The 24,788-nt window shown below is 43.5% G+C and overlaps 1 protein-coding gene across 1 annotated transcript in view; it reads left to right on the top strand.

Moving 5' to 3' along the window:
* Positions 1-8,004, top strand: part of msrab (methionine sulfoxide reductase Ab) — a gene marked incomplete at its 5' end in the record, with an annotated part of 31,441 nt that extends 23,437 nt beyond the window's left edge. The window contains one exon of the mRNA XM_079174595.1: positions 6,758-8,004. Within this exon, the coding sequence (XP_079030721.1) occupies positions 6,758-6,931 (174 nt within the window). The 3' untranslated portion in view covers positions 6,932-8,004. The remainder of the gene's footprint in view (positions 1-6,757) is intronic.
* Between the last annotated feature and the right edge of the window lie 16,784 nt (positions 8,005-24,788).

The raw sequence follows: 24,788 nt of genomic DNA on the forward strand, positions 1-24,788 counted from the left end.
ATATATATACATATATATATATATATATAATTTTTTTATTTTAGTTTTTTATAAATATATATATATATATATATATATATATATATATATATATTATTTTTTTATTTTAGTTTTTTATAAATATATATATATATATATATATATATACAGGACTGTCTCAGAAAATTAGAATATTGTGATAAAGTTCTTTATTTTGTGTAATGCAATTAAAAAAACAAAAATGTCATGCATTCTGGATTCATTACAAATCAACTGAAATATTGCAAGCCTTTTATTCTTTTAATATTGCTGATTATGGCTTACAGCTTAAGAAAACTAATATCCTATCTCTAAATATTAGAATATCATGAAAAAGTATACTAGTAGGGTATTCAACTAATCACTTGAATCGTCTAATTAACTCGAAACACCTGCAAGGGTTTCCTGAGCCTTGAAAAACACTCAGCTTGGTTCAGTAAACTAAATCACACGTATGGGGATTATCACAATATTCTAATTTTCTGAGACAGTCCTGTATATATATATATATATATATATATATATATATATATATGTGGGTGTGTGAGAGAGAGATGAGTGTGTGTGCATGTATGAACAATAGTTTTTATCCAGCCAGCTTGAATATCGCGTGTGTGTGTGAGTGCACATGCATGTGTGTTGGGCCTCGGAGGGGTGAGTGTGCCCTCTGATAAGGCATCCTAACTTAATGAGCTTGAAAGGGGGAAGCAGGGGGGGTGCACAGGGGTGATGGCTGGAAAAAAAAAAAGGAGGGTGGGGGGGGTCGTTTGGGGCTACAAATCTTGAGGAGAAGCCCAGGGGTTGTTAAAACGGGGCACAGCATCAGCAGGTTTTGTAATCGGGGCTTCAAGTCACAACAAGCTCACGTCCTTTTCATTTTGAAAAGTCTTCAAACGTCAGATTTACCCGTCCAGCTTTTCCCCAGCTCCCACATTTTAAAGTCTGTCTGCGTCGTTCACGGAAATCTTTTTGCTGAACTGATCGATCGCAACGTGACGTCTTTCTCACGAAACTGCACGGTAGCATACGGCTGAGATATAACCGTTAGTAGAAAATTGTAAAATGTATATTGTTCACAAATGACTTTTTAATTGCCAGAAAGTAAATGCCCATCCCTGAGTGAGGTGCCGATGTTGAGATATTGAGTACAGTGCAGCTGAAATGTTTAAAGGCGATCGCTTTTCACGAGAATGCAGTCTGCATTTTTTTTTCTTTTTTTTTTTACAGTTTTCAGATGTCGAGCTACTTGTTGTCTGCCCTTGAAATAAAACAAAACAAAAAAAAAATATAACGACGTAGGAGCACGCACCGCCTCGCTCAGAGACCGAAGTGTGTGCGCACTCTCACCCTCTCAAAATGTAGGAGTGTTGGCTTCCTCGCTCACAAAATGTAGGAGCGCTCGCTAAAGATTAGAGCCCAGCTAAAATGGATGCCTGACCCGCGCTGAAAAAGAGAACGATGAAACAGAGCAGGGCAGGAGGAAAAAAAAAAAATAAACTCTTCATCCTCTGTGCAGACGGAACACACAGAGGGAATACACATCCTTTGGCTCACACACACACACACACGCGTGCAGTGATGTACGTGGATGTTTTACTTATATGGCATGTCACAGAACATTGCAGGAACGTGAAGCACAATGTACTTCTCTGCGTTATCTTCTCTCTATTTTCATCACCTCACTGCGGTCTGTTTTCATTCCGTCAGCCTCTGGATCATCTATCTCGCCCTCCTCTACTTCCCTCATCTCTTCCGGCGTGTCTCTGCGCCGTCTCCGTGTCTCTTTCTCTCCCCGTCTGTCCTGCTCCTTCGTCTTCCCCTCCATCACTATCGCTCCGTATCTCTCTCTCTCTCTCTCTCTCTGTGAGGTCATCGAGGGCAAGCGTGGCGACTCGTCGATAAGTATCATGTCAGCCTACTTCACGTGTGTTCAGGCAGAGCCACAGTCTTATTCCGTGACCAGCATTGTTTCCGCGGAGCAACTTTGCTTTTGGCGGTACTCGAAGTGTATTTCAATGTTTAAGATGTTGACGGGCTTCATGTGCTCCAGCGCTCAGGTGTGCTGCTGCAGTGAAGGTTGCATTGTTTTTAGGTCTGTGCAACGTAGAGTTTGTAGTAATGTACACATCATTTGTTGTCTTTTGTCTTTTGTATTCTGAAAATGAAGTACATTTATCTTCTGAGTGCTTTATTTAAGTACAACTTTGAGGTACTCGATCTTAACTAATGCATTTAATTTAATTTTTTATACATTTCACAGGGAATATTTTGCATAATTTTACTTTCTTTGGCAGATGTAGTTGAATCAATATTTTACACACAATGCATGTGATCAGTTTATGAAATATGATGCAGTATTCTAGAGTAGAACGGTATGTAATGCAGCTAAAATTAGCTTAATTTAGACAAACTACAAGCAATCAGCAATGATATTTCCCAATAATTCTAACACCTTTTATAGGCATCATTCAATTCCCTCATGGGTCATGTTGTTCTTCTAGTCTAGTAAAATTACAAAATGTAGGATTTTAATGCATGTGATGTCATATTTTTATATCGAGGCATTGCAACTTTGCTTGCAATAAACAATCTCAATCCAAGAAAAAAATGAATAAAAAGATAGAAGATGAGGCGGTAACCACACACACCAGGAACAGGAATGGACGATGGGATGATTACATAAATCCCTGAATTGAGGTCATATTCCTCTTCAAATGTCTTCACCATGAGTCATCGGGTGTCACAAACTCTATGTCAATGTGCGCCTCTTCCCCACCACTCTGCAGCCGTAGGCCTTCCGAGGGGAAAAAACAGAGAGACAAGACAGTGGGGTAGGACGAGAGGAGAGAGTACATTTTCTTCCTCCTCCTCTTGCTCCTCCACCTCCACCCTCTCTCGGGGTGTCACGTCCTATTTGTGTCCCGAGGCCGTCTCTCTGGCGATGGCGAGAGGGGTCTCTCTCGCTTGGCTGGAGAGCAGGGAGGACTTTGTAGCACGAAGCTGTGGTCTGTGCGCCGATGGGAGAGAGAGAGAGAGAGAGAGAGAGAGAGAGAGAGAGAGAGAGAGAGAGAGAGAGAGAGAGAGAGAGAGAGAGAGAGAGAGAGAGAGAGAGAGAGAGAGAGAGAGAGAGTCAACAATGGATGGAGAGAGAGAGAGAGATGCACCCGTTCAGCCATGCCTTTGACAGGGGAGTCTTTCCGACAGGCGTGAAGAAAGGAAGGGCTGACTGGGCTGAGTGAGCTCAGCCCTTAAAACACACACACACACACACACACACACACACACACACACACACACACACACAAACACGTTTTTGTCACTTAGGAGGACATTGCATTGACTTACATTCATTCCCTGGCGATTTAACCATAAGCGGTTCATGACTGATCCCTACCCTAACCGTAACCAAAAAACAAGTCTTAACCCCCACAACGTAGAGGTTTACCTTGTGGGGACCCACTTTTTGTCACGAAATGGGAGGCGACTCCCCAAAATGTGACTCCGTGACGTGATTTGTGTCCCCACAGTTACACAAATATTCACACACACACACACACGCTCACACCCTGAACTATACCTTACGTGTTCTGTATTCATGACCCTTCGTTTCAATCCTCCTCACACACTCGCTCATACATACAAACGCACACACGAACGCAGAGGAACACATTTCTCTCCCTCTATGTAGCCGTCATTTAAACGTCATCATCACCAGCATCAAAATGCCCAACTTGAGGACATCCCGTTTGCTCTTCCTCTCAAGAATTTTCTTTCCTCCATCTTTGGCATTACATTTACAGTCCACATCCTTACCTCCATTCCTCTGCTGCTGCTGCAGTGAGAGAGAGAGAGAGCGAGAGAGCGAGAGCGAGCGAAGCCACATAAGGTTATACACAGTGGTGTGACGCCATGCATTCTGATTTATAGATCTAAAATGGCCGCCGTGTTGTGACTGCTGTAGAGGGGGCTGGATGGAGAGCGAGGGAGCCGCCGTGCGGGGATGTCAGGGCGGGGGGGGGGGGTTGTACGTTTGCTCGGAATAGCAGACCTTTTCTTGGACGTTGGTGTTCTCCTCACATGAAGCGTCCTCTGCCCTGGAGGGTTTGCTACTACAGTGGTTCTCCGTGATGATGGCTGGTTAATTAGGCCACGATGTACAAAGATTCCAAGCTTGTGTCGTCGGCATGGTTCACGACAATGCTGTTTGGATGTGGGCTCACAAATGGGTTCTTCTGTGTCAGACTGCACACAGTGTGCATATGAAAGGGGTGAATATGTCCGTGCTTGTGAGGTTGGTGTTCTGGCTGTAGTTTGGTTCGTGGACGTTGGGTCCTTCCTGCAGTGGAGATTAGAGCCCTCGCACTGTAGCGGCAGCCACTGAGGACTCGGGAGGTCAGCCGCTGCCTCAGCCTCTCTGTGGGGCGCGGAGCTTTGATTTACTGACTCCACTGCATCACCTCCAACACACTCACACACTCACACAGAAACGCACACACACAGCTTGTACCACACTGCCTCCATGTGGACAGAATGATGCACTGCCTTGCGGCCCTTCACTAACATTATTACCTCTTATTAATTAGTATTGATGCTTTTTCAAACATGTCTTCCTCTTGCTCAGTTACAATTTCAGTAAAAGATGTGTAGCCACACACGTAGATATAAGTGCAAATATATGTGCATAAAAGGGTAGATTCATTGTAAATTAGTTGACAAAAATGTTGATGATGGATTAATCCATAAAGTCATTTATCAAGCAAAAGAATTGCTTGCAGCATCTCAAATATGACGAACTTATGATGAGCAGTTCTCTCTGTTTTCTGACATTTTTATAGGATGACAATAATCAACTCTAATCCATTCAAAATGACTGGTAGATTAATACATTTAAAAAAGTAATCAAGTAGGTTGCAGCTCGAGACTGGTTGACCAACAGCTGAAATTTAAAGAATGGGAAGGTTTTATATTTATATATACAGATGTGATCCATACAGGTCACAAGGCGTCACTGAATAGTTTAATAAGTAGGAACATGGTGTGAATAATATACTATGGTATTTGCAGTTACCAGGTGAACACCAATGGGATTTCCTGGAGGCTGGTCTTGATCCAATCCTATATAGGGCTAAATGTTCTACTATGTTCACCAAATGTGTCTGTCTTCCATCTGGTGCTGAGCAGGTAGCATATCGTGGGTTTATCAGAGCTTATTCACTGAAATGAGCTGCCTGCTGCTGCTGGAAGCGAGGTTTAATGAGAGCAGTGAGAGTAGAGCAAAGCGGTGACATTGAGATTCCATAAAACCAAAACTATGACCTAAAACCTGCTCAGAAGAATTGCAAAGTTGGGTGATAATTCTGTGGCTGCGTCACTACACGCAACACATTTTACATGACACACCATTTGAGTCATTTAATATATTACATATTGATTAATGTAGCTTTAAAGTGACTCCGTATTGGAACATGAGCTTTTTTCACAAGTCCTGCATTGCCACGCCCGAGGATTCAAATAAAAACTGTGTCTTTCACTATATTTTACAAGAATGTGGCTTATTTTGAGCATGAAGAGCATTACCGTTCAGCAACGCAAATGCGGACGATGCTGCAGTCTTTTGAGTGGCTTTGATACGACATTCTGATACGTTTTTGCTGCCTTGAAAACGTTGAATCACCTCCATCATCACCTCCAGGAATTCAAGCTAACCTCCATACATCTTGAGGTTGTATCACCCCAAGAAGAATGAAGAATCCCTACGTTTTCAGCAGCATCCATGACAGTATCACGCAGAGACAGACGGGGACGTATGCAGAAGCTGATAAGAACGGGTTGAGCCAAGGTCGGATACATTTCATGGTGCTTGCTGAACCCTGTCAATTGACGCCCGCATAAAGCACAGCTCCTCAGTGCTGCACACAGTGCTGGGATGTAGTGCTACATGCAAGTTACTTGTTGCCCTCAGATACTCCCAGTGCACCTCAGACTTGTTGTTTTGTCAGCTCTCGGGAGCACTGATCTAGAGGACTGAGTGCTTGTATTATTAGATAGAGGAAACCACTCAGCTCAGCAGGTATTCGATATATCTGTCAGAGGTATTAATGTGTGTGTCTGTGTACAAGTGTGCTTTTTTTGTGTGTGTTTTGAAGCCTTTTCTCAAAGAATTTTAGAAAAGTGTAAGTATGAAAGTGTCTTAAAGAGTTCTCAAAGAGAGCGGATACTCTTTGATGCTTTGTCCCACAGAGAGAGCCACAGAGGCAAGCTGCACTGCTGAAAGAGAAATATGTTCCTTTCTTCTGTCACTCAATCACCCTGCTTTCTAGCTGTGGAGCGCAAACCTCTTTACTGTATTAGTGAGTTGAAAGTTCACATCCAATACACTACAGAATAAAACAACCGTTTAAAGAGGCGTGTACCTTTTTTTTTTTTTTTAGGAAGTTTTAGAAAACGGAGAAAGTAGCACTGAATGTATGTCATGACTGAGGGGTCGGAGACAGGCTACAGAATCACCTGAGCATATGAAGATGCTGCATACTAGGGATGTTTTCCTCATAGGTCTTGTTTTTAGTGATTTCAACCTTTCACAGCATTGCTGTTGATTAAGGAGGCCAGAAGTTCTGTATCTCCCAAGTTTAAGTGAACACACCTTAAATCTAACCTCATAACCTTTTGTCATTTCACTCTGTATGAAATGCATCGAAACATGGGTTTAAAAATGAGGTGTTTTGTATTTTGTCCCTAGGAGCTGGATAAGAAAGGCTACGGTAGCATCACCACAGAGATCCGGGAGGGGCAGCTGTTTTACTACGCTGAGGACTATCACCAGCAGTATCTGAAGAAGGTCCCTAATGGCTATTGTGGCCTCAAAGGAACCGGAGTCGCTTGTCCCATTGGAGCCAGGAAGGATGAACTGTGAGGGATGTGGGGTGAGAAAGAAAAGGATGAGGATTTTTTTTTGAAGGCTGTTATTTGGGCCTTGATTAATCCTAATCTTTTCCTTTTGATACACTGGTTAATTATATTACTCAGGGTATGTATTAGTATTTTCTGACACAACGACATATTAGTGAGATTGCAAATACATTACAGAGCTTCAGCAAACTTTTATAATCAACGCTTTAATATGTGTATTTGTCTGTGAGCTATGGAGGATGAATATAGTGTCAGAATTAGCTTTATTGGCCAAGTATGTGTGTGCATATAAAAGGGATTTTACTCCGTCCGTTGCTCTGTATGTACATATGAAATAGAAAATAAACAGTGTATACAAATAGACATACAGCTAAAAACAAGGGCAACCCCCTGGACAAAGATTAAACATAACTACTATGTACAGATGTACATATATTCAAAAAATACACATAAAAACTATATTTGTAAACCGTAAGACAACTTTCTCTGTATAGAACCTGTGAAACACAAAGGCAACACAAAGTGCTTTGCATAAGACATAAAATGCATTAAAACCATTTGTAAAAGACAGGAAGGGAAATTAAATAAATTGAGTGAAAAGGGAATTAAACTTGAGGTTTGTCGTGCAGCTGGAGCAGTGTCTAGTTGGACTGCAGCAAAAGTCAGATGCCACAAGGTGGCAATGTTTCTCAAAGAACATAGAGCATCGGCGGAACGTTTTTGTTGCATCCACTTCCATGTAGTGTATTGTGCTCTTTCACCATGTAAACACTTTTGTCTTCCGAAGTTTGTTGACTGGCAGAAAATCGACCAACCCTCATGGTTTTACTATTCAGCAGCCTTTTCACATCCGTCTTAAAACCAGAACACTCTGGCAGAGCCCAGACGTGCTGTCAGAGACGGTACTTTTTCTTATTACTTACTCATTATAATCAGTAGCTTAGTAAAAGTGAAACGCAATAATGCTCGAATTGAATGCAGTCTTATTGTTATGATTTTACAGTGATTAGCCCGTGTAAAAGAATGTATACTGCCTCTATTTTGTTAATGTCTCACTTTGGAAATAATAAATTCAATCTCAACTTTTTTCTTTATGTGCCGTGCATGTGCTTGTGTGTGACGGTGTAATATTTCTGCCCATGCAGCTTTATATATATATTTTAAAGATAAGCCACTGTTTAAATTATTTCTCGCCCTTTTCTGCCCGATTGGAGAATGGACCATACCACTGAGGGACAAATGGGTATGACTCAGTGTGACACACAGTTGCACCCATTAGAGACTCCACTCATTCTAGATTGCAGAATGAGACACTTGAGGCACTCAAGTATTCAATATGATACACACTTTGCTTAAACCCTCACTCCACTCCCCGCAAACCCATAATTATGTATAGAAGTCCTGTCATACATTATATAATTACATATCCGAGAGAACTGAGGAATTACCGAATTGTGTGCAGTACTTTTTTTTTTGGATTATCAAACGCCGGAACGTCTATTTAAAACTGAAAATCACACTCATCATTAGACTCCGAAATACGGAGATGATATCTAGAAAAAGCTTTTTGGTCGACCGCAGCAGTGTGATTCACACAGCTCTCGTTTTTCCCCCTCCCTCTCTGCTATCTTTCTTTCTGTCTGTGTGTATGTGTCACATCCTGACACCTGTGTGTAGGTGTGGACCAGGGCACAGGTGCAGGTGCAACCTCTCGAGGCCTATTTTAGTATTGGGACGGATATTTTTTGCATGTGTCTGCATGCAGCAGCCTTGTTTGTGTGCGTGCGTGCTTGCGTGTGTGTGTGTGTGTGTGTCAGGGCATGTGAAGCTGTGGCTGACTTGATCGAACCGCTCTGAGTGGTATGTGGTTGGGCCAGCTAGCTGTTTTCCTGTGCCCGCCTTTATTTTTGCATGCTGTTGTGTTTTGGCGAGTGTATGACAGGAGATAACCTTTTAATAAAGTGATCTTCATTTCCTCCCCTTTGAAAAGAGGATGGTATGAAAGCTTGAATCGCACGGTGAAACCTGTTTATGTCTTGACTTCAACAAGAGATGCCAGCTTCAGTGAACCACAGCACGATTCTGTTTATCTTTGACACATTGCAGAGAATTATAAAGTTATGAGTTATATATGTAGTTGCTGTGGACATTTTACAATGTTTAATGCAGACCTGTTAGAATTACATTTAGCAGTAGCTGCTTAGTAGATGTAGTAGTAAGTGTATGTTTTCTGTGTATTCCTTTTGTAACAGATTAAAATGGGGCATGGAAATGCATGGTACTCTCATATACGCATCCATACACAAACACAGTGAGGCAGGGCAGGACAGGAACCAGGCTGTGTGTGCCCTTCAGACAGAGCCTATTGTCTGCAGATGGGCCTTTAATGGCCCCACAGCTGGCCACAAAGAGCATACCGCTCCAGCTCGCTGCTATGCCTCTCACTGGCTAATACTCAGTCACCCTGAAGAGAGGAGGCAGCTCACAGGCACACCAACACCACTGTGTATATGCATTTGATATCTCGTATACCCTTACAAGCATGCGTTTTCCTTCTCGCCCAACTATATGTGAGAATAGGTCTGAGAGAACAACGCTTGGAACTGTGGAATAGTCGGCTGAAACGGAGAAAGAGGTGTTGGTTGTTTATCAGAAGAACTGTGCACTCTTACCCCCCCCCCCCCACACACACACACACACACACACACACACACATATAAACACACGTCCCAACCACTACCTCTAACTCCGTCCTGTACCGCCGCCTAATGCAAAAGGCATCGCCCACGCAAAAAGACACCTTGCAGAGACGTGCACCCACACAAATTTCTTGCACTCTGATACGCTCTCTGTTGTGTTCTCCTTTCACGGCTTTTCATTTATCTTCCCCTTGACGTCTTTAATAGATCTTGCCGTATGCATATAAAGTACCGGGTATGTAAACATCATTGGGAATAGCATTGTTAAATACCCTCTCCTCTGTAGCTGCTATGTCACTAAATAACTTGTTTCTTTTGACACCAACGCGGCATTATTTGGTGAGTTGTATAAATAGAACAATAGCAGAGAGTGGTGTATTCTGGTGCTGCCCTACCAGCTGGAGAATTGTTGTGACTTCTTGTCCTGTTCCTCACATAATTACTTTTCTAGATTGCAGAGGTAGTAGGCACGCAATTGGGTTTGTGTGTGGGTGTGTGCGTCTTCTGTTGCATGCGTGATAGCCGCAGGCAAAACTGAGCTTGCTTTTCTGTACGGCCTTTACGTTTCTCTCATGATGATATGAAAGTTGTGTGCAGGGTTTTTGCGGATGCCAGATGTGTTTGCATCCCCTCCCTTGCTCTCCCTTTCCCCTCCCTCTGGTTCCTGCATGGGCGCAGGGTCTCAATCGGAGCATCAGGGCTCCAGAAACCGGAGCACAGCAGTCCCTCTGTGCTGCCCAGAGAAGTGCAGCCTTGTCTGGGTCGATGCATCTGCAGCCTGGGGGTGAGCCGGGGGAAGACGGCGAACCCTGGTGCGCCTGCATGCTGGTTCAACTCGAGGTGTTCTCCGTCGGCGCAGTCTGACCCCTGAACTCCGGGGGAGAAAGCTTATTCCAAATGCAGTAGAACTGCACATAACCAGAGTGTCATCAGTTTGACTGGTTGATGACACGTAAAAACCAACTGTTTCCAATGCCCACATGAATAAAAACTAAAAAGGCAAGCTCAAACAAACACAGGCGTGCGTTTCTTTCCCCATAGAGAAAATGTCACGAGCCTGTTCCTCCTCTCCGCTGGGAATAGCAATGGGTTAAGGGTGGGGGTAGAGGGCAGCATGTGCTGCAGGGCCGAGTTGGCTTGCTAACTGGCCCACTGGCTTTCTGGCTGATGGCCCACGCTGTGACACTCTGCACCTGGGAGCCTGTGTGTTGTCAGCCATGCTAGCCTAGCTCGAGCTACCACCACATGACACACAGGAAACACCGAAATAACTGCTTAGTGTCTTCAGCGCAGTAACCACTTAACTGGGGGTGTGCTGCTGACAGAACGGGGCTGAGGAGAGGAGTTAAAGGAAAGTAGAGGACGAAGGAATGCTGGTTGGAATGGGACACAGGGATAGCACGCTGGTGTGGAACAGAAAGCAAGAATAGAAAACTAGAAAGGGAAACAAAAAGATGTGAAGGCACTTGCACCTGTGCAGTCTCCTGTTAGAGGAAGGCTCCACTGGCCTTGATTCAGACACTATATTCAACTGGTTCATTTTCATATTCACTGGCAGATGCAGCATATCCTGTTTATCATCTCGTTTTTTTTTATAATCAAGCCCCTACCAAGATGATTGCGCAACATGAAAGATCGACAATCTACAGCTGAGGCTCTGATGTAACAGTTACATTTCCAAAACATCACTTTCGTATGTCATGTTTTCTGGCTTTATCTGCTGTCCATCTGCGCCTTGAGTCATCTGAGCCTCACCTCGCACAGGTGTGAGAGTGGAGTCAAGTTTTAACGCGATCAACAAGCCCTAGATTAGAGCTCAACGCAGGAAAGTGTTGTGCAACATTTGGACTTTCAGGTGGTGATGTGCTGGTGTGTCACTTTTTTCTGAAGAAAGAGAGGACAGGAACGGGACAGATTGAATCTTGTTGTGTTCAGTTTTTTTTTGGCATGAGTGGTATTGTCTGTTTCTGGCTGGATATAGGTTTCGGTCTGTGTTGGAGATGTGAAGGAAATGAGTAACTAGAGGGGGAGAAAAGAGATGAGATGCTGCGCTGCACCAGGAGGAAGCTGTGTCTGATGCTTCTCCATGCAGCTGCTCCCAAACACCCACACTTCCTGTTGGAGTGTGCGGTGTGTGTGTTTACTTTTTGTGTAGAGATTTAGTGCCTTTTTTATTTACTTTTTTACTGATCTACTCATTTTAATGAATATATATTTAAGTCTGGGCCACTATGCAAGTGGTCTCTCTCTCTCTGTCTATGAAGCAATTTCTGAAGAAAAATAAAATACATTTTAAACCGTGCATCTACGATCAAACAGAAGAGTGGCTTAGATCAAAAAGAGTTCTAGAAAGGTAGAACTTCAAGTATCCTACAGAAGACGCGTGCTTAAATAGCTGATGGAGCTTACTCCTGCCTGTCTTAGGCCCTCTGTGTCTTTTCAAAGAAACACTGGCCTCAAAAAACATCCGCTGGTGGAAACACTGGCCTGACAGTCAGTGAATGGAAATGTTTGCGGTGGCATCGTGGCTACATTGAAGTGTGTGTGTGTGTGTGTGTGTGTGTGTGTGTGCATTTTTGTGTTCGTATGTGGCGGCCTGTCTTGAGTTTCCATAACAATGAAATGCAAAGGCCTTTTTGTTCTGGTGCACCTTTGTCTCTGGTCAGGTTGACCTCTGAGATGAACTCCTCCACAGATAGCAGCACTACATTTTTAGCTTGACTTCCATTAGTGTCATGTACAAGCTTTCAGTTTCAAAGCTTCTATTTCAAATGCTCGAGAGTAAATGCCTTACATTTAAAAAAATGAGCAGTATAGCATGATGGATTTCTATTCTTGAGCAAATGCATTTAGAATAAAAAGTTGTGGATTGATAATGATATTACATTTTGCTCATGTAGTGTAATACTATTTACAAATAACAAACTAAAGCCAGTTTAAAATGGATTTGTTTTATCAGTGGTGTAGTTTCTGCTAACAGGCCAACGGCAAACTTTGCTTCACTGTCAGATCAACATGAAGTCAACAAATTGAATTGAACTAAACTAAACACACATTTGTCATTAGGATTACATCATCAGCTCAGCTGTGACAGCGTATCCAAATATGTTGACCGTAGCCAGCACGTCAACTGATCAAATGTTGCCCAACTTTTTGAGATATGAAATTGAATCGGGATTCTGTGATGTCTTTGTATTGTTCTTCGTATTGTTCTTCATGTGTGAGTGCTGCTGGTGCTGAGTGCTAAGGAGGATACAGTACATCTGCCTCAGGCTCCATAATGATGGGGGGAACAGCACATGTTCAGCACAAAACTGTGTGATAGACCGTTCAAAGTGGATTGCTATTATTGAGGGGAATTACAGTTGCTGGCAGATATACAGAACAGGATTTGCTCCAAAATGTTTGGGGTGATTTTTGACTCAAATCACGCATTTTGTTAGCAATTCTTGAGACTGAAAGTAACCCTGTTCCAGAGGTACTTTTATGTTAGTAAACAATAAGTTAATCAGCAGATTAATACATATAATAATAATTAGTTGTAGCCCTAGTTAAATAGTTGACATCTATTCAAATTTGATTTCACTGTGTTATTGCTGTTAGATAGAATTAAGTACTTCTGAACTTCCCCAATATTCAAATGTGAGAATACAAGTTCATTTTGAGAGATACTTAAGAGATGTACAGTATATTTTGTGTATCCATGTTTGACAGGAAACGTGCTCTGTGATGGCTACCAGGGCCTCATGACTGACTCACCAAATGAAACTCGCACATTGCCATAACACTTGATGACAAATACCTCTTCCTCCTCGTCAGCCTCCTCTTCTTCTCCTCTACTTTTACTTATATGCCTTTGTCTTGCTCACCTGCTTCTCCGCCTGTCACACTCTTCTGCCCCTCATCTCTTGGGGCTGCGTGAGATGAGTACAAGACAGGGGAGAGTGTGAGCTGTGGTGAGCCACAGACCAAAATAACTGGTACTTTTTTTTTGTTGTAAGAACACATGTGCACCCACCCACACATAATCTCACACATGTGTGCAAAGTCACTCATACACACTTGCACAGACAGAGTTCCCTTTTACTTAAGGATCCCTGGAGAGAGGTGTAGTTGGATATATTTCGACCGTACCAGGAGAGATTGAGTTTCTTGATGTCCAGTGTTGGAAATGGACCTCCACGGAGAGTGAAGTAGGCCATGTGTAGATGCTGTTTATGGGCTAAGAAACTATGAGTTTTGTCAACTGTTTGGAGTTAAAACTAGAACATAATGTTCAGAATAAAGTAACTGTTTCATTCTATCAGTTTCTACTTTTTTTTTTTGTATCTCCAATCAGCTGCAAGATACTACTCTTTCTCTCTGTTGCCTTCTCTGGTGACAGATCCTGCAGCCTCCCTGTCAAGCTGGCATAGTGGCATCATTCTAAAACTGGTATTAGGCATTTCCTGCTGCGTCCGTTGGCGGGTGTGTGTGTGTGTGTGTGTTTGTGTGTGTCGCTCCATATATATGTGTATGTGTGTCTCAGTGTGCGTGTGTCGGGGCGGAACGCACCTGGTCCGCGCAGCTGTGGGGATCCTAGCAGGGGGGAGAGAGAGAGAGAGAAAGATAGAGGAAGGAGAGAAAACGCAAGGGATGGGAGGAGACGAAAAGGGGGCCCTGTGTGCTGTACTGGGGACCCGACGAGTTCAAATAGAAAGAAGGATGTGGGGAGAAATAGAGGGACAGGATTTCGAGGCACAGTAGCTTAGCATCCACGGGCTTACACCGTATCCACAAAGTTGCAGGAACTGCCCTTTAAAAAAGGTATTATTCTGTTCAAGACAGATTTGTGAGGTAAAGTGTCTGCATCAGTCACATGTGACGGAAATCAGTGTGCTCTGTTTCCTTTCTCTGGTAAAGGTTTGACAATAATCTTAAACATTCCTGTCAGTCTAATAAATCAACCCTGTGTATATAATATTCTTATATAAGACCGTGTCAAATGTTGATATTCATCTCTTACGAGAAAGGAAATAAAGTGCACGAAAAAACGGAAAGCTTTAAGGATAACCAAAGTAATTCTATTGTGGTTTGTTTGCAACTGATTTACATATTTCGGACTATTTTGGTTTGTCTCCTCCCACCAATCCTGAGTATCAAATACCGAACTGGAAATTGTGTTAGTCCATACGAGTATGCAGTTCCTCTGTCCTTCTGCAGAGGGGGCAAGGAATCTGGGGGAAATAAAGAATGGAAGAGCAGTGATAAAAATACTTTTTACAGCGCAGATTTAAGTGCGAGTAAATAGGCCAAGAGGATTCAACGTAGGAACCCAGTCTATCAGGAGACAGACAAATGTGTCTATCAGGCGTTTTTCATTCAAGGGGCACAGAGCTCCTTCAGTATGTAGGGACAGCACAGATGTGCTCTTACAAACAGACTCTATTTCACAGCTGGACGACCGAGGAGCAGTAAGCACCGGGAAAGGTCAGATGACCAGGTCAAAAGTCAAGCCACAGAGAACTGCAATAGAGGAAAGGGGGAGCACAGGGGCATCAAGCACGCCATGCACACACATTTATTAAAGTCATCGTCTACACTGTTGCAACTCCTGAGCCTTTGCTCCAGATGGGCAAAGGAGGCTGAGAATGCCTGTCTGTCTGCATGTAGAGGCAATTTGGTCTGAAGTAAAAAAGGCTGGACACACGTAATGACCGCGTTTACCCTTCTCCTGCAATTGTGACTTTGCAGCCACCGTGACTGCTGTTCACCAAAAGCTCCATACTCTCATTTTAACTTCAAGTGTGTACGTTGTTAAGAGCTATATGAACTTCTAACTGTGGCCCTATTCTGTGTTTCCTAATTCTCACAGGAAATCCAGAATAGCTACTTCTTAATAATATTCAGGAGATGTCGGGTCACAGCAGGTGAAATGAAACAAGTCTTAATTTGCTAGCAGTGATCGGACTAATGCATTACGCATCGGTGTGCTGGTAAGTGCTCTAATTACAGCAAAGTGGATCAAGCAGCCATTTCAAAATACCCATTCGCTTCCTAATGGGACCTTTTGAATACACTAGAATTTGTGTGGATTGTATTTGTGTTCTTCGTGTGGCTGTAAAGATAATGTGGACAGTCTATTTTGAGAGTGACAAGTGTGAAATTGAGTTACAGAGGAGTTGTGGTCTCTTATATGAGGACAACAGCCAAGACATCAAGGGGAAAAGTTGCCTGAGAGATCTGTGTGCATTTTAATGTGGGTTTCCTAGCTTCTATGTTTATTCCTATGCGACAAGGACTTATTAACACTTGCCAGCTCCTTTTTTATATATTTGTATGTGGGTGCATGTACTGTACTTGTGTAAGCTATTGTTTAATGGCAAACTGGATCCATTTCCAAACCTCCTGTTCTCTCACAAACAACAGCCAGGCAATCACGCTTTGGCCTAATTAAATAGAATCAACATGTTTCAGGTGTTTTTTTATGGCAGCAAACTGAAAGCGGGACTCTTTTCCCGTAACGTAAAGCAATAACACTTGAAACCACTAAACTCACACTTTCCTCCACTTATCTAAAGGCTACCTTGTTGTTCAGTTTGTTATTTTTACTTCAAATTACCTGTAACACACACACACACACACACACACACACACTGGATCTTATCAGCACATTAAGATATGCTAAGTAACGTGCCTGGTCAACGATGCGCGCTAGTAACCCCTGAGTTCAATTAGCCCCGGCATGCAGCCTAATTTCACAGTGTGACCCCTGCTGCTGCACAGACACAGATTACAACTCTCTTAAATGTCTATCTGTGTCCGCCGGTGATCAATGCTTGCTTTGAAGGGGAAGAACCAGCGAGGCCGTCGAGGGAGGGGACCGGGTGAGTGAACGCAGGACACAAACGAATGACGGTGAGTGGGGGTGAGGAGGGGGAGAGATGCAGTGTGGGACAAGAGGTGAGGAAGGTGACATTGTATCCACAGTGATGGATGGATGTTCACATACAGAGAGATAGTGTCTTTAGAGGCTAGACGACCCCTGACCTAACCCATGAGGCCTTATGAGAAGACAACAACTTCTACATTGAGAGAGAGAGAGAGAGGGAGGGAGGAGGAGAGAGAGAGAGAGAGAGAGAGACTGAAAAGAAGACAGAGAGAGAGAGGGGGAGCCGGAAAATAAGTCAGAGAGAGAGAGAGAGAGAGAGAGAGAGAGAGAGAGAGAGAGAGAGAGAGAGAGAGAGAGAGAGAGAGAGAGAGAGAGTGAGAGAGAGACCACGAGGCAGAGATGTGTAGACAACAACTAAAGAAAGACACTACCAGCAGGTGACATTCTTAACATGTGAATTTATATTGCTGTATCCAGGACATTTACTTCACTATTTATGTTCAGATATTTATTGTCTGACTGACAGTTTTGACAAGCATATAGTGGTGAAGTGTGTTGTATTTGTAGACTTGTACCATACTTTGTATTTACACAATCATGTGATGTGGTTGTAGTAATGTTTCTCTATGAGCCACAGGAAGAGGAGCTGTTAATAGATAATCAAATACTATATGGAGCACATATCTTTCAATAGAAAATGGTATTTGGCATTCTGTAGGAAGGTCGCTGTGGGACAACCAATTTTAGATTATGCATTTAGTATGAACACAAATAAAGACATAGTTTAAACACATGTATGTCCTCAAAAAACAGAGGCGGACTTAAATTCTTATTTTTAGGCAAAAGCAAGCGTGTGAGTGTGTGAAAGCGCAGAAGCCTAAGAGATCCAGCAAAACACAAAAAAAGCTCAGCTTTATAATATAAGCTTGAGTAGAGGAGAGAAGAAGGGGGTATGGGGGAGCCCTCTGCCCTCTCTGTCTCCAGCCAGTCTACTTCAACATCTGGAGCTCACATCAGCCCTCCTCAGAGACTGGCACTGCTATAGAGAGGGATGAGAGGACTGACAGAGAAAATAAAAAAAAGAGCAGAAGAATGGTATAGTGGAAAAGCTAATACATGAGACTAGAAAAGTACAAAAAAATAAGATAAACAAATAAGTTGAGGAGAGGAAAAAAACAGGACAATGATTGCAAAATAGAGCTGAACAGTAACTGTGTTTGTGTTCATGCATCTGTGTTTGTGGTAGGCGGTGTGTGATGTGCTGATGATTTTCCAGTGATCATCTTTAATGCCGAGCAGAGAGAGCATGAACACTGGTTAGCTTCTGTGGCGAAACACTGTGTGGCAGGAAACAGAACAACTTGTGATCTCTGCAAAAACACTAATGGAAAATCTCACTCAGATAGTAAATGTGGGTGTGTATGCATAAAGGCACAAGAGTGTGTTAGTGTGCGTGCAATCAAATAACTACGGCGTGTGCTAGGTTCTCTTAAAGATGAGTAAATGCAACGTGCACCTGCATTTTTTTGCAGCAATTAACTCGAGAACCACAGACTTTCCTTTAGAGATAACAAGTGACACTTCCCTTAGAAATGTGCAAACAAAACAGACAAGACAACCCCCTAACCTTTTCATGGCATTTCGTAACAGATTGTATAAACCAGAAAGCTATATTTGGGGGGGGGTTTTATCATCATTGCTGTTGAATCCTTATTCACAGCTCACTTGTTCTCAGTTTTGTTGTGGCAGTAATTAATTCAACCCTGGGTTATTTTGGTGGCAAATTGGTGTCTGACTAATTCTCCCCCATTCATCTGGTCTCCATTGCAGGTAAAAGAATTCTCTGATCTTATATGGAAATTCAGTCTTACCCTGGTTTCTTGTAACTGGGTGCACTAGGTATTACCCCTATGTTGTCTGAACAGAGCCACACTAATCTAGATATTCTCGTTGGTCAGGACTCTAGACCAGAGATGATTAGCTCAGTAATCAGTGACTGATTTAAGTCTGGTGTTTTTGAACTTTAAGATGCCATGGTGGCCCGTGAGATGATCTCTGAGTAACATTTTTCTTGACAATTTAGAGCAAATGTTTTACGGTCACTTCCTGCCTTTGTGAAAACGATGTCTCAACTGGCTCTACTCACACTGATAGTTAAGAGAAGATTTAACTGGGTCAACAGTTAGGAAATCAGGTTGAAACCAAACAATGCAAGAGGTGATAGTGTGTGTGTGTGTGTGTGTGTGTGTGTGTGTGCGTGTGTGTGTGTGTGTGTGTGTGTGTGTGCGTGTCTGTGTGTGTGTGTCAGGGTGGGGGTCACAGGGATGTTCTTGACTGTGTCATCTCCAGCAGCTGTTTCCCTCAAACCCTGCCTCGCCCCCTCCTCCCCCTCCCACCCCATCGCCTCACAATGAAACCAATACAAAGGAACAGGAAGTGCCTCCCGTTAACTGGGGCCCAATCAAAGCCATCATTATTCCCGTGTCAGAATTTTTACAGGAAATAGCTTCTCAGAAAATATGCCAGCTGTGCAGGGAGTGTGGTATTATTGTCTTATAGGTCTTGTCTGTTTTTTTTTTTTCACTTATCAGTCGCTGTTAACAAAAGGACACATAGACCCGTCTCGACCACGTGCGCGGCACACTGTCACTGCTGTGCGTTCATAAGGCAAGCCAGGCAATGTGTTCTCTGGGGCTGGGTGGTTATTGTGCGGCCTGTGAAAAGGGCTCCCCTGCTGTGCCCGCACCGGCTTATTTGGTTCCCATCCTGAACCGAGCAATTGTCTTTTTAAACCCGTGCGAGGGGAGCCGAGCCCAGAGAGCACACAGATGCGAGAGTACATACATGATCGCACACACACACACACACACACAGCTTTGCCTACTGAAGCCGCATCTGTAAGAACGCCGCTCAGATTACAGCATAAACGGTGGGTTCAGGTGAAGCCTAACGTTTGCCAGATGCTGCGATAAAGTCACCAGGAGGTTAGCCTAACATTGGAGTGTTGTTGTTGGTCGGGGAGGGTGGAATCATCTGCCTCCCTAACAAGAGGGGGGCACACATCTGGCTCAAAACAGAAAAGTCATTTATGAGCATTACCTAAAACGAGCGCGAGCACCGGTGCTTTTGCTTCTCTGTGATATTTAAACCGCAGAGTTTAACTTTAATCTTGAGATCGATCCGTTTTGCAGCTGAGAAGAAAGGCGGCTTCTCTGTTTATCTGATCTTCCGTTTGTCCTCTGTAATCTCTCTGTCTCTCTCCGAGGCCTTACAGACGACTGGAGGACAATAATTAACTCAGTCACTCTACGCGTTGACACAGGTGAGCACTACTCGGGTTGTTAAACAGTCATTATAGGGCTGCTGTGATGTGAATGAACACACACACACATTTGATTGACCACTAACAATGTCATAGCTTGTCTGTCACGTTAGGCTGAAGCCTATTCAGTTACAAAATGCCACTGTTGACTGAATTAACACTGATTAGATAAAGGGGGTGTCCCATTTGAGCGAATCCTCCACACTCCTATCCTCTGCTGACACTCAACATAAAATCCACAAGTGGAAATATCTTTTCACTTGTGCCCTTTGTGAATACAATGCAGAGACGCAGTGATTTCTATCAGTTTAACACTAATACTCACCTCTCATAAGCTGGGCTTTGTCAGGCCTATCTCTTGTTTTGGCCAAAGGAGCTGCTCTGCGTCCTTCACTGTGAAGCTTATCAGTGGCGTTTGAAGTGCTCGTCTTTATCTGAGCTCACTGCGCTGAGGTCGTCAGCCTGACCCAGTGGTCGCTCTCCATCTGCCGTGCAGAAACATTTGAAGTACGTTTTGAGAGATTTTGAGAGACTTTTTAAAGTTTGTTTACAGGGTTCTTGACTTTAGCGTGACAGTGTGACAGTGTACGTACAGGAGCGGTAAACAAAGAGAGAGGGTGATGACATAATAACAACGTTTCCTGCCTCAAACTAGGAACGTTGCAGGTGTCTAAGCCGGGGGTTTAGACCAAAAGAAGCACTGCAATTGAAAAATAAATGAGAAAGTAAAATACGCTAATGTCGGTTGGAACAACTCAACGACCAGGACACCCTCTCTATGATTACTGCATCCAACCCAATGCAACAGAGGATAGAGGGTTTTTTTTATCATTTGGGTGAACCAACCTTTTAACATATCTTTTCATATATGTATTAGTTTTGTTTGAGTCTTTACTCTTTTTTTCTGTCCTGCCATACAAAGAACATTGAACCTAAGCGCTTTCAGTTTGTCAGAACTGGCCTCTACAGACCATATTCCTCTTTTGGCCATTCTGGGGAATTAGAGGAAGAAACATTTTTAGAAATCTTGAGTGGCTTTGACCCTCCACTTTGGCCAGACTCTTAACTTAGTGGTGGGAGGATATTTTCAGTAAATTACAGAGTAGCCAGAGAATGTTAGCAGGAAGTGTCCATAAAACAATACACACAGACCAGACATGGATAAACAGATATAGGCATTTCCTGGTGGTGTTACTCTCTTTAGGAGTGACTCATGATTCTGTTACTTCAGCTTTTATTCTCAGCAACAATACATACATTTTCAAGCATGGCTTTGTTTGCATAGAGCTCCTAATAAGCAGCAACAACAGCGATGACTGAGGTACAATGGGTCACATAGAAGGTTGATGGTCTCTTAAACTCTGGGCCGTGGCCTAACAGGGTTCACGGACACAACAAGAACAGCAATACGTTTTTAAAAACTCCCACAGCGAAAGACAAACACACTGGATCATTATAACATTAGTAACGCGATGTGTTTTTTAATGGTTTCGCACACAAAACCCAATTTAGAGTCGCTCCATAAAGCCCAGCTGTATACGGCAAAGCATAGCTGACGAGCCGGCAGAGCGTCCATTTTCCCCGAGGCCTTATGACCATCACATGTTGCCGTGAACGTCACACCGCCGTGATTAAAAAGCCACTTCAGAGGAAGAGGGTTTATGCTAGTGTTTGGGAGGTGGGGGTGAACAGAAAACGTACAATATGAGCATATAAATCACGCTAAATGGAGGAGGCACATAAGCAGACAAGTGTATGACAGCCAGACAGAGTGAGCGACAGTCCAGTAGCAAGGCCCAGGGAGTGTGTTGTTTTTGATTGGTTACGGAGCTCAGTAGTCTGTGTAAGAGCTTTTAATCAGGTCACTGAGAGCACAGACCTCTCTGCTCCCACTCTGCCCCCTCCGTCTGGAGGGCTCCTACAGGGGTGACCAAGAGGGGCACCACTGACCCAGATTAGGAAAGGATGTGTGTGTGTGTGTTGGTGGGAGCGGTGGGAATCTGCTGTGTATCATGTCTTAGTCCCCACTGTTTCAATTCATTAGCAGCACAAGGAGGAGACAGGAGAGATGAGGAGGAGTGGCAAGTGTGTGTGTGTGTGCGCACTCGTGTTCATGCATGCTTACATATAATTGTACATGTATGTATGTGTGTGTGTGTGTGTGTGTGTATAGGGGGTGGGGACAGACAAAAGACGGAAGTGTTAAAAGAATACAAAGCCAGTGACAGAAGGAGAAAGTCACTGCTGCAGCGCATCTTAGATGTCAGGGACCCACTTGACCTAGAAACACATGACACACACACAGACACACACACAGGTGCAGAGATACCCACCAGGGACCTAATGGCCTCTGTCTGTGTGTCTCTGCGAAGCCTGACCAGCTGAACCCCTGCAGCAGCAGCGGTAGTCAGCCTCCTCCACGTCTTTCTTTCCCTCAATCCCTCTCTGACTGTGCTCAAAATTGCATACTAATGTACTGCATACTAACGTACTCAATCAGTATGTACTACATACTACCTACTAAATAGCAATTACCAGCAGACAAGACTGTTTACTTTCAAGTATACTCAAGCAATACGTCTTCTCTGCATCACATGACTATTGATCAAAGCGTTACCGGTCCGAGCTACCCGTTGAAGGAGAATTGTTTATCACAAATGTAAATCAACATTACCTCTTCCACTCAATTTGATGGTTTCCAGTATTACTTCAAGGCAAATTAAAGTGATGAATATTGTAGAGTTAAATGTGTTTTCTAGAGTACATTACATGTGTGAGCTCCCGCGTTTTTCATCCTAACTGTGCCTTAAAGCCAGCCACTCGCCATCATTTGCAATTCTTTTATCCAACTGCTAATTATTTAAACCATCTGCGTCGCAGTCCGCCATTGAACGACCTGAAGAGCCGCAGTGCATTTTAGGGTGGTTGTGTATGTCCAGTAAGCTCACGTCTCGTTCTCAGAACTTCTTCTTTAATCTAGTATACATCCGGGCATTTCTTTCTACTTCCACGTTCCATGCAGTTGGAATGCACTACAGACTGAATTTTCCGTCATACTTGGTGTGAATAGTATACACGACTTTGAACAAAGACTCTCTCTGTCTCTTTCTCCTTTCTGTCACTCGCCCTCAAGTTTATCCTGCAGTCATTTTCCACACTAATGTTCCTCAACTCTCTCAGCTTGGTCTCTTCATTGGGCTTCCTGATCACCCATACAAATTTCCTGTTTGTATCTCTCCATCTTGCTCCCGCGGCCCATGTCGTCTCCTCACAAAGACACGTGCGTGAACTTACGTTGTGTGGGGTCTGCGGACGAATTGAATAGCTGTAGTGGGCCTCGATCACCGCGATGAGCACAGGCTGGCCAGCTGAACCTGTCACTGCAACTCAATACACAGTTGTCGGCGAATTGGTCAAAAATGTTGGGGGTGCTTTTGTTTCGTTTCAGTTGTCTCCTTCCACTGGAACTTGCAGCCTTCTCCTCCATCGAGCTTGTGTTTCTTAAACCAACTGATCAAGCTGCAGTCTGAGTACTTACATTTTCTCCCGGCATTATTTTCAGGAGCAGTTTAGCATCCAAAATTGACTTCATTTGGAGGCATGAAAGTGTAAGAAGGGATTTGGATCCGACTCTCAAACACTTTTGTTGTCTTTATGTACAGGTCCTGCTCTGTGTGGGGTCTCACAAAAGAAAAAGACCCAAACAGTCCATAATTACAAGGTCAAACTCCTAGTTCAAGCGAGTTTAAAGTGTATTCACCACAAATGTCCCACTCGCAAAACAACAGTAAGAACAGCAATTACACAAGAGTATTTAATTATCATGGTTATCATCTGGTAGTCATCTGCAAATTGTGGCATGGTCTTGATTTGGGTTAAAGATGTAGCTCCGTACTGAAAGCTCAAGACTGGATGTGGACCAGACTCTCTCTTCCCTGGCAAGGTGGAGATGACTAGCACACACACTTAGTCTCTGTGCTGTCTGCAGACACTCATTTTGGTGTTTATTTGCTGGTTTGAAAACAGAGGAATGGTTTTAGAAGGAGAAAATTGGGGCTTGCAGTGCTTCCATTAATGGTCATCCAGTGGAGGACTACAGCAGCAAGCTCACTGTCAGCTCTAGAGTGGCTGTAAATAATCACTCTGACAGTCTGTTGGGCAGGCTGAAGACGGCAGCGATGGCTCTCCTGAATAAGTCAATTTATTAATCAAAAGTGGTCATTTACAATGCAGATTGTTAACCTGTTCCAAGTTGTTTGAGAGGAATGATGTAAGGTGTTATGACTAATCAGTTCACCATCACCTACACCAAACTGGCCCCAGCCATGATCAGCGAGTCTGGCCTTTACTATGCTTACACAAAGCCAGATGTTTATCCTCATTGGATGGCTGCGGAATAAACGGACTGTTCCAGTCAGGGACGATGAAGACGACAAAACAATAGTATGACCAACAGCTGGCAGCCTCTCGGCCCGCCACACTGAACATTACAGTCAGCTTGTTTTGGCCCTATTTAGTGGCCATGGGCTTTATGGCCTTCTGTGGCTTGTGTCCCACCTGCAATGCAGTTGTGTGGCCTCCATGCGGGAATAAATGGAGGTCACATAACTGTAAAAGATTTACCGCCAAGGACATAGACAGGGCCACCTGACAATATGATAATGACAACAGCAAATTTCCCACAATGGGCAGCGCCAATAGTGTAAAACTATTGCCTTATGTCACTGACTTCTGTTGTATTATGGTTTAAGGTGCGTTGTACCCCCAAGCACCACATTACCAAATTTCCATTACCGCCATTATTTCAGCAGGCTGTGTTGAATGGAACATCTTCTTTTCCACAAATTGATTCTGTTCACTCTACCATACATTTTAAGTGATTACTAATTAGTGGCAAAACAAAGATACAGATGTCTCGGTCACCCTTTCTGTTCGCATCCAAATTGTATTTAGATATAGTTGGGACGGA

Source organism: Pholis gunnellus, assembly GCF_910591455.1.
Source record: "Pholis gunnellus genome assembly, chromosome: 15".
Lineage (NCBI taxonomy): Eukaryota > Metazoa > Chordata > Actinopteri > Perciformes > Pholidae > Pholis > Pholis gunnellus.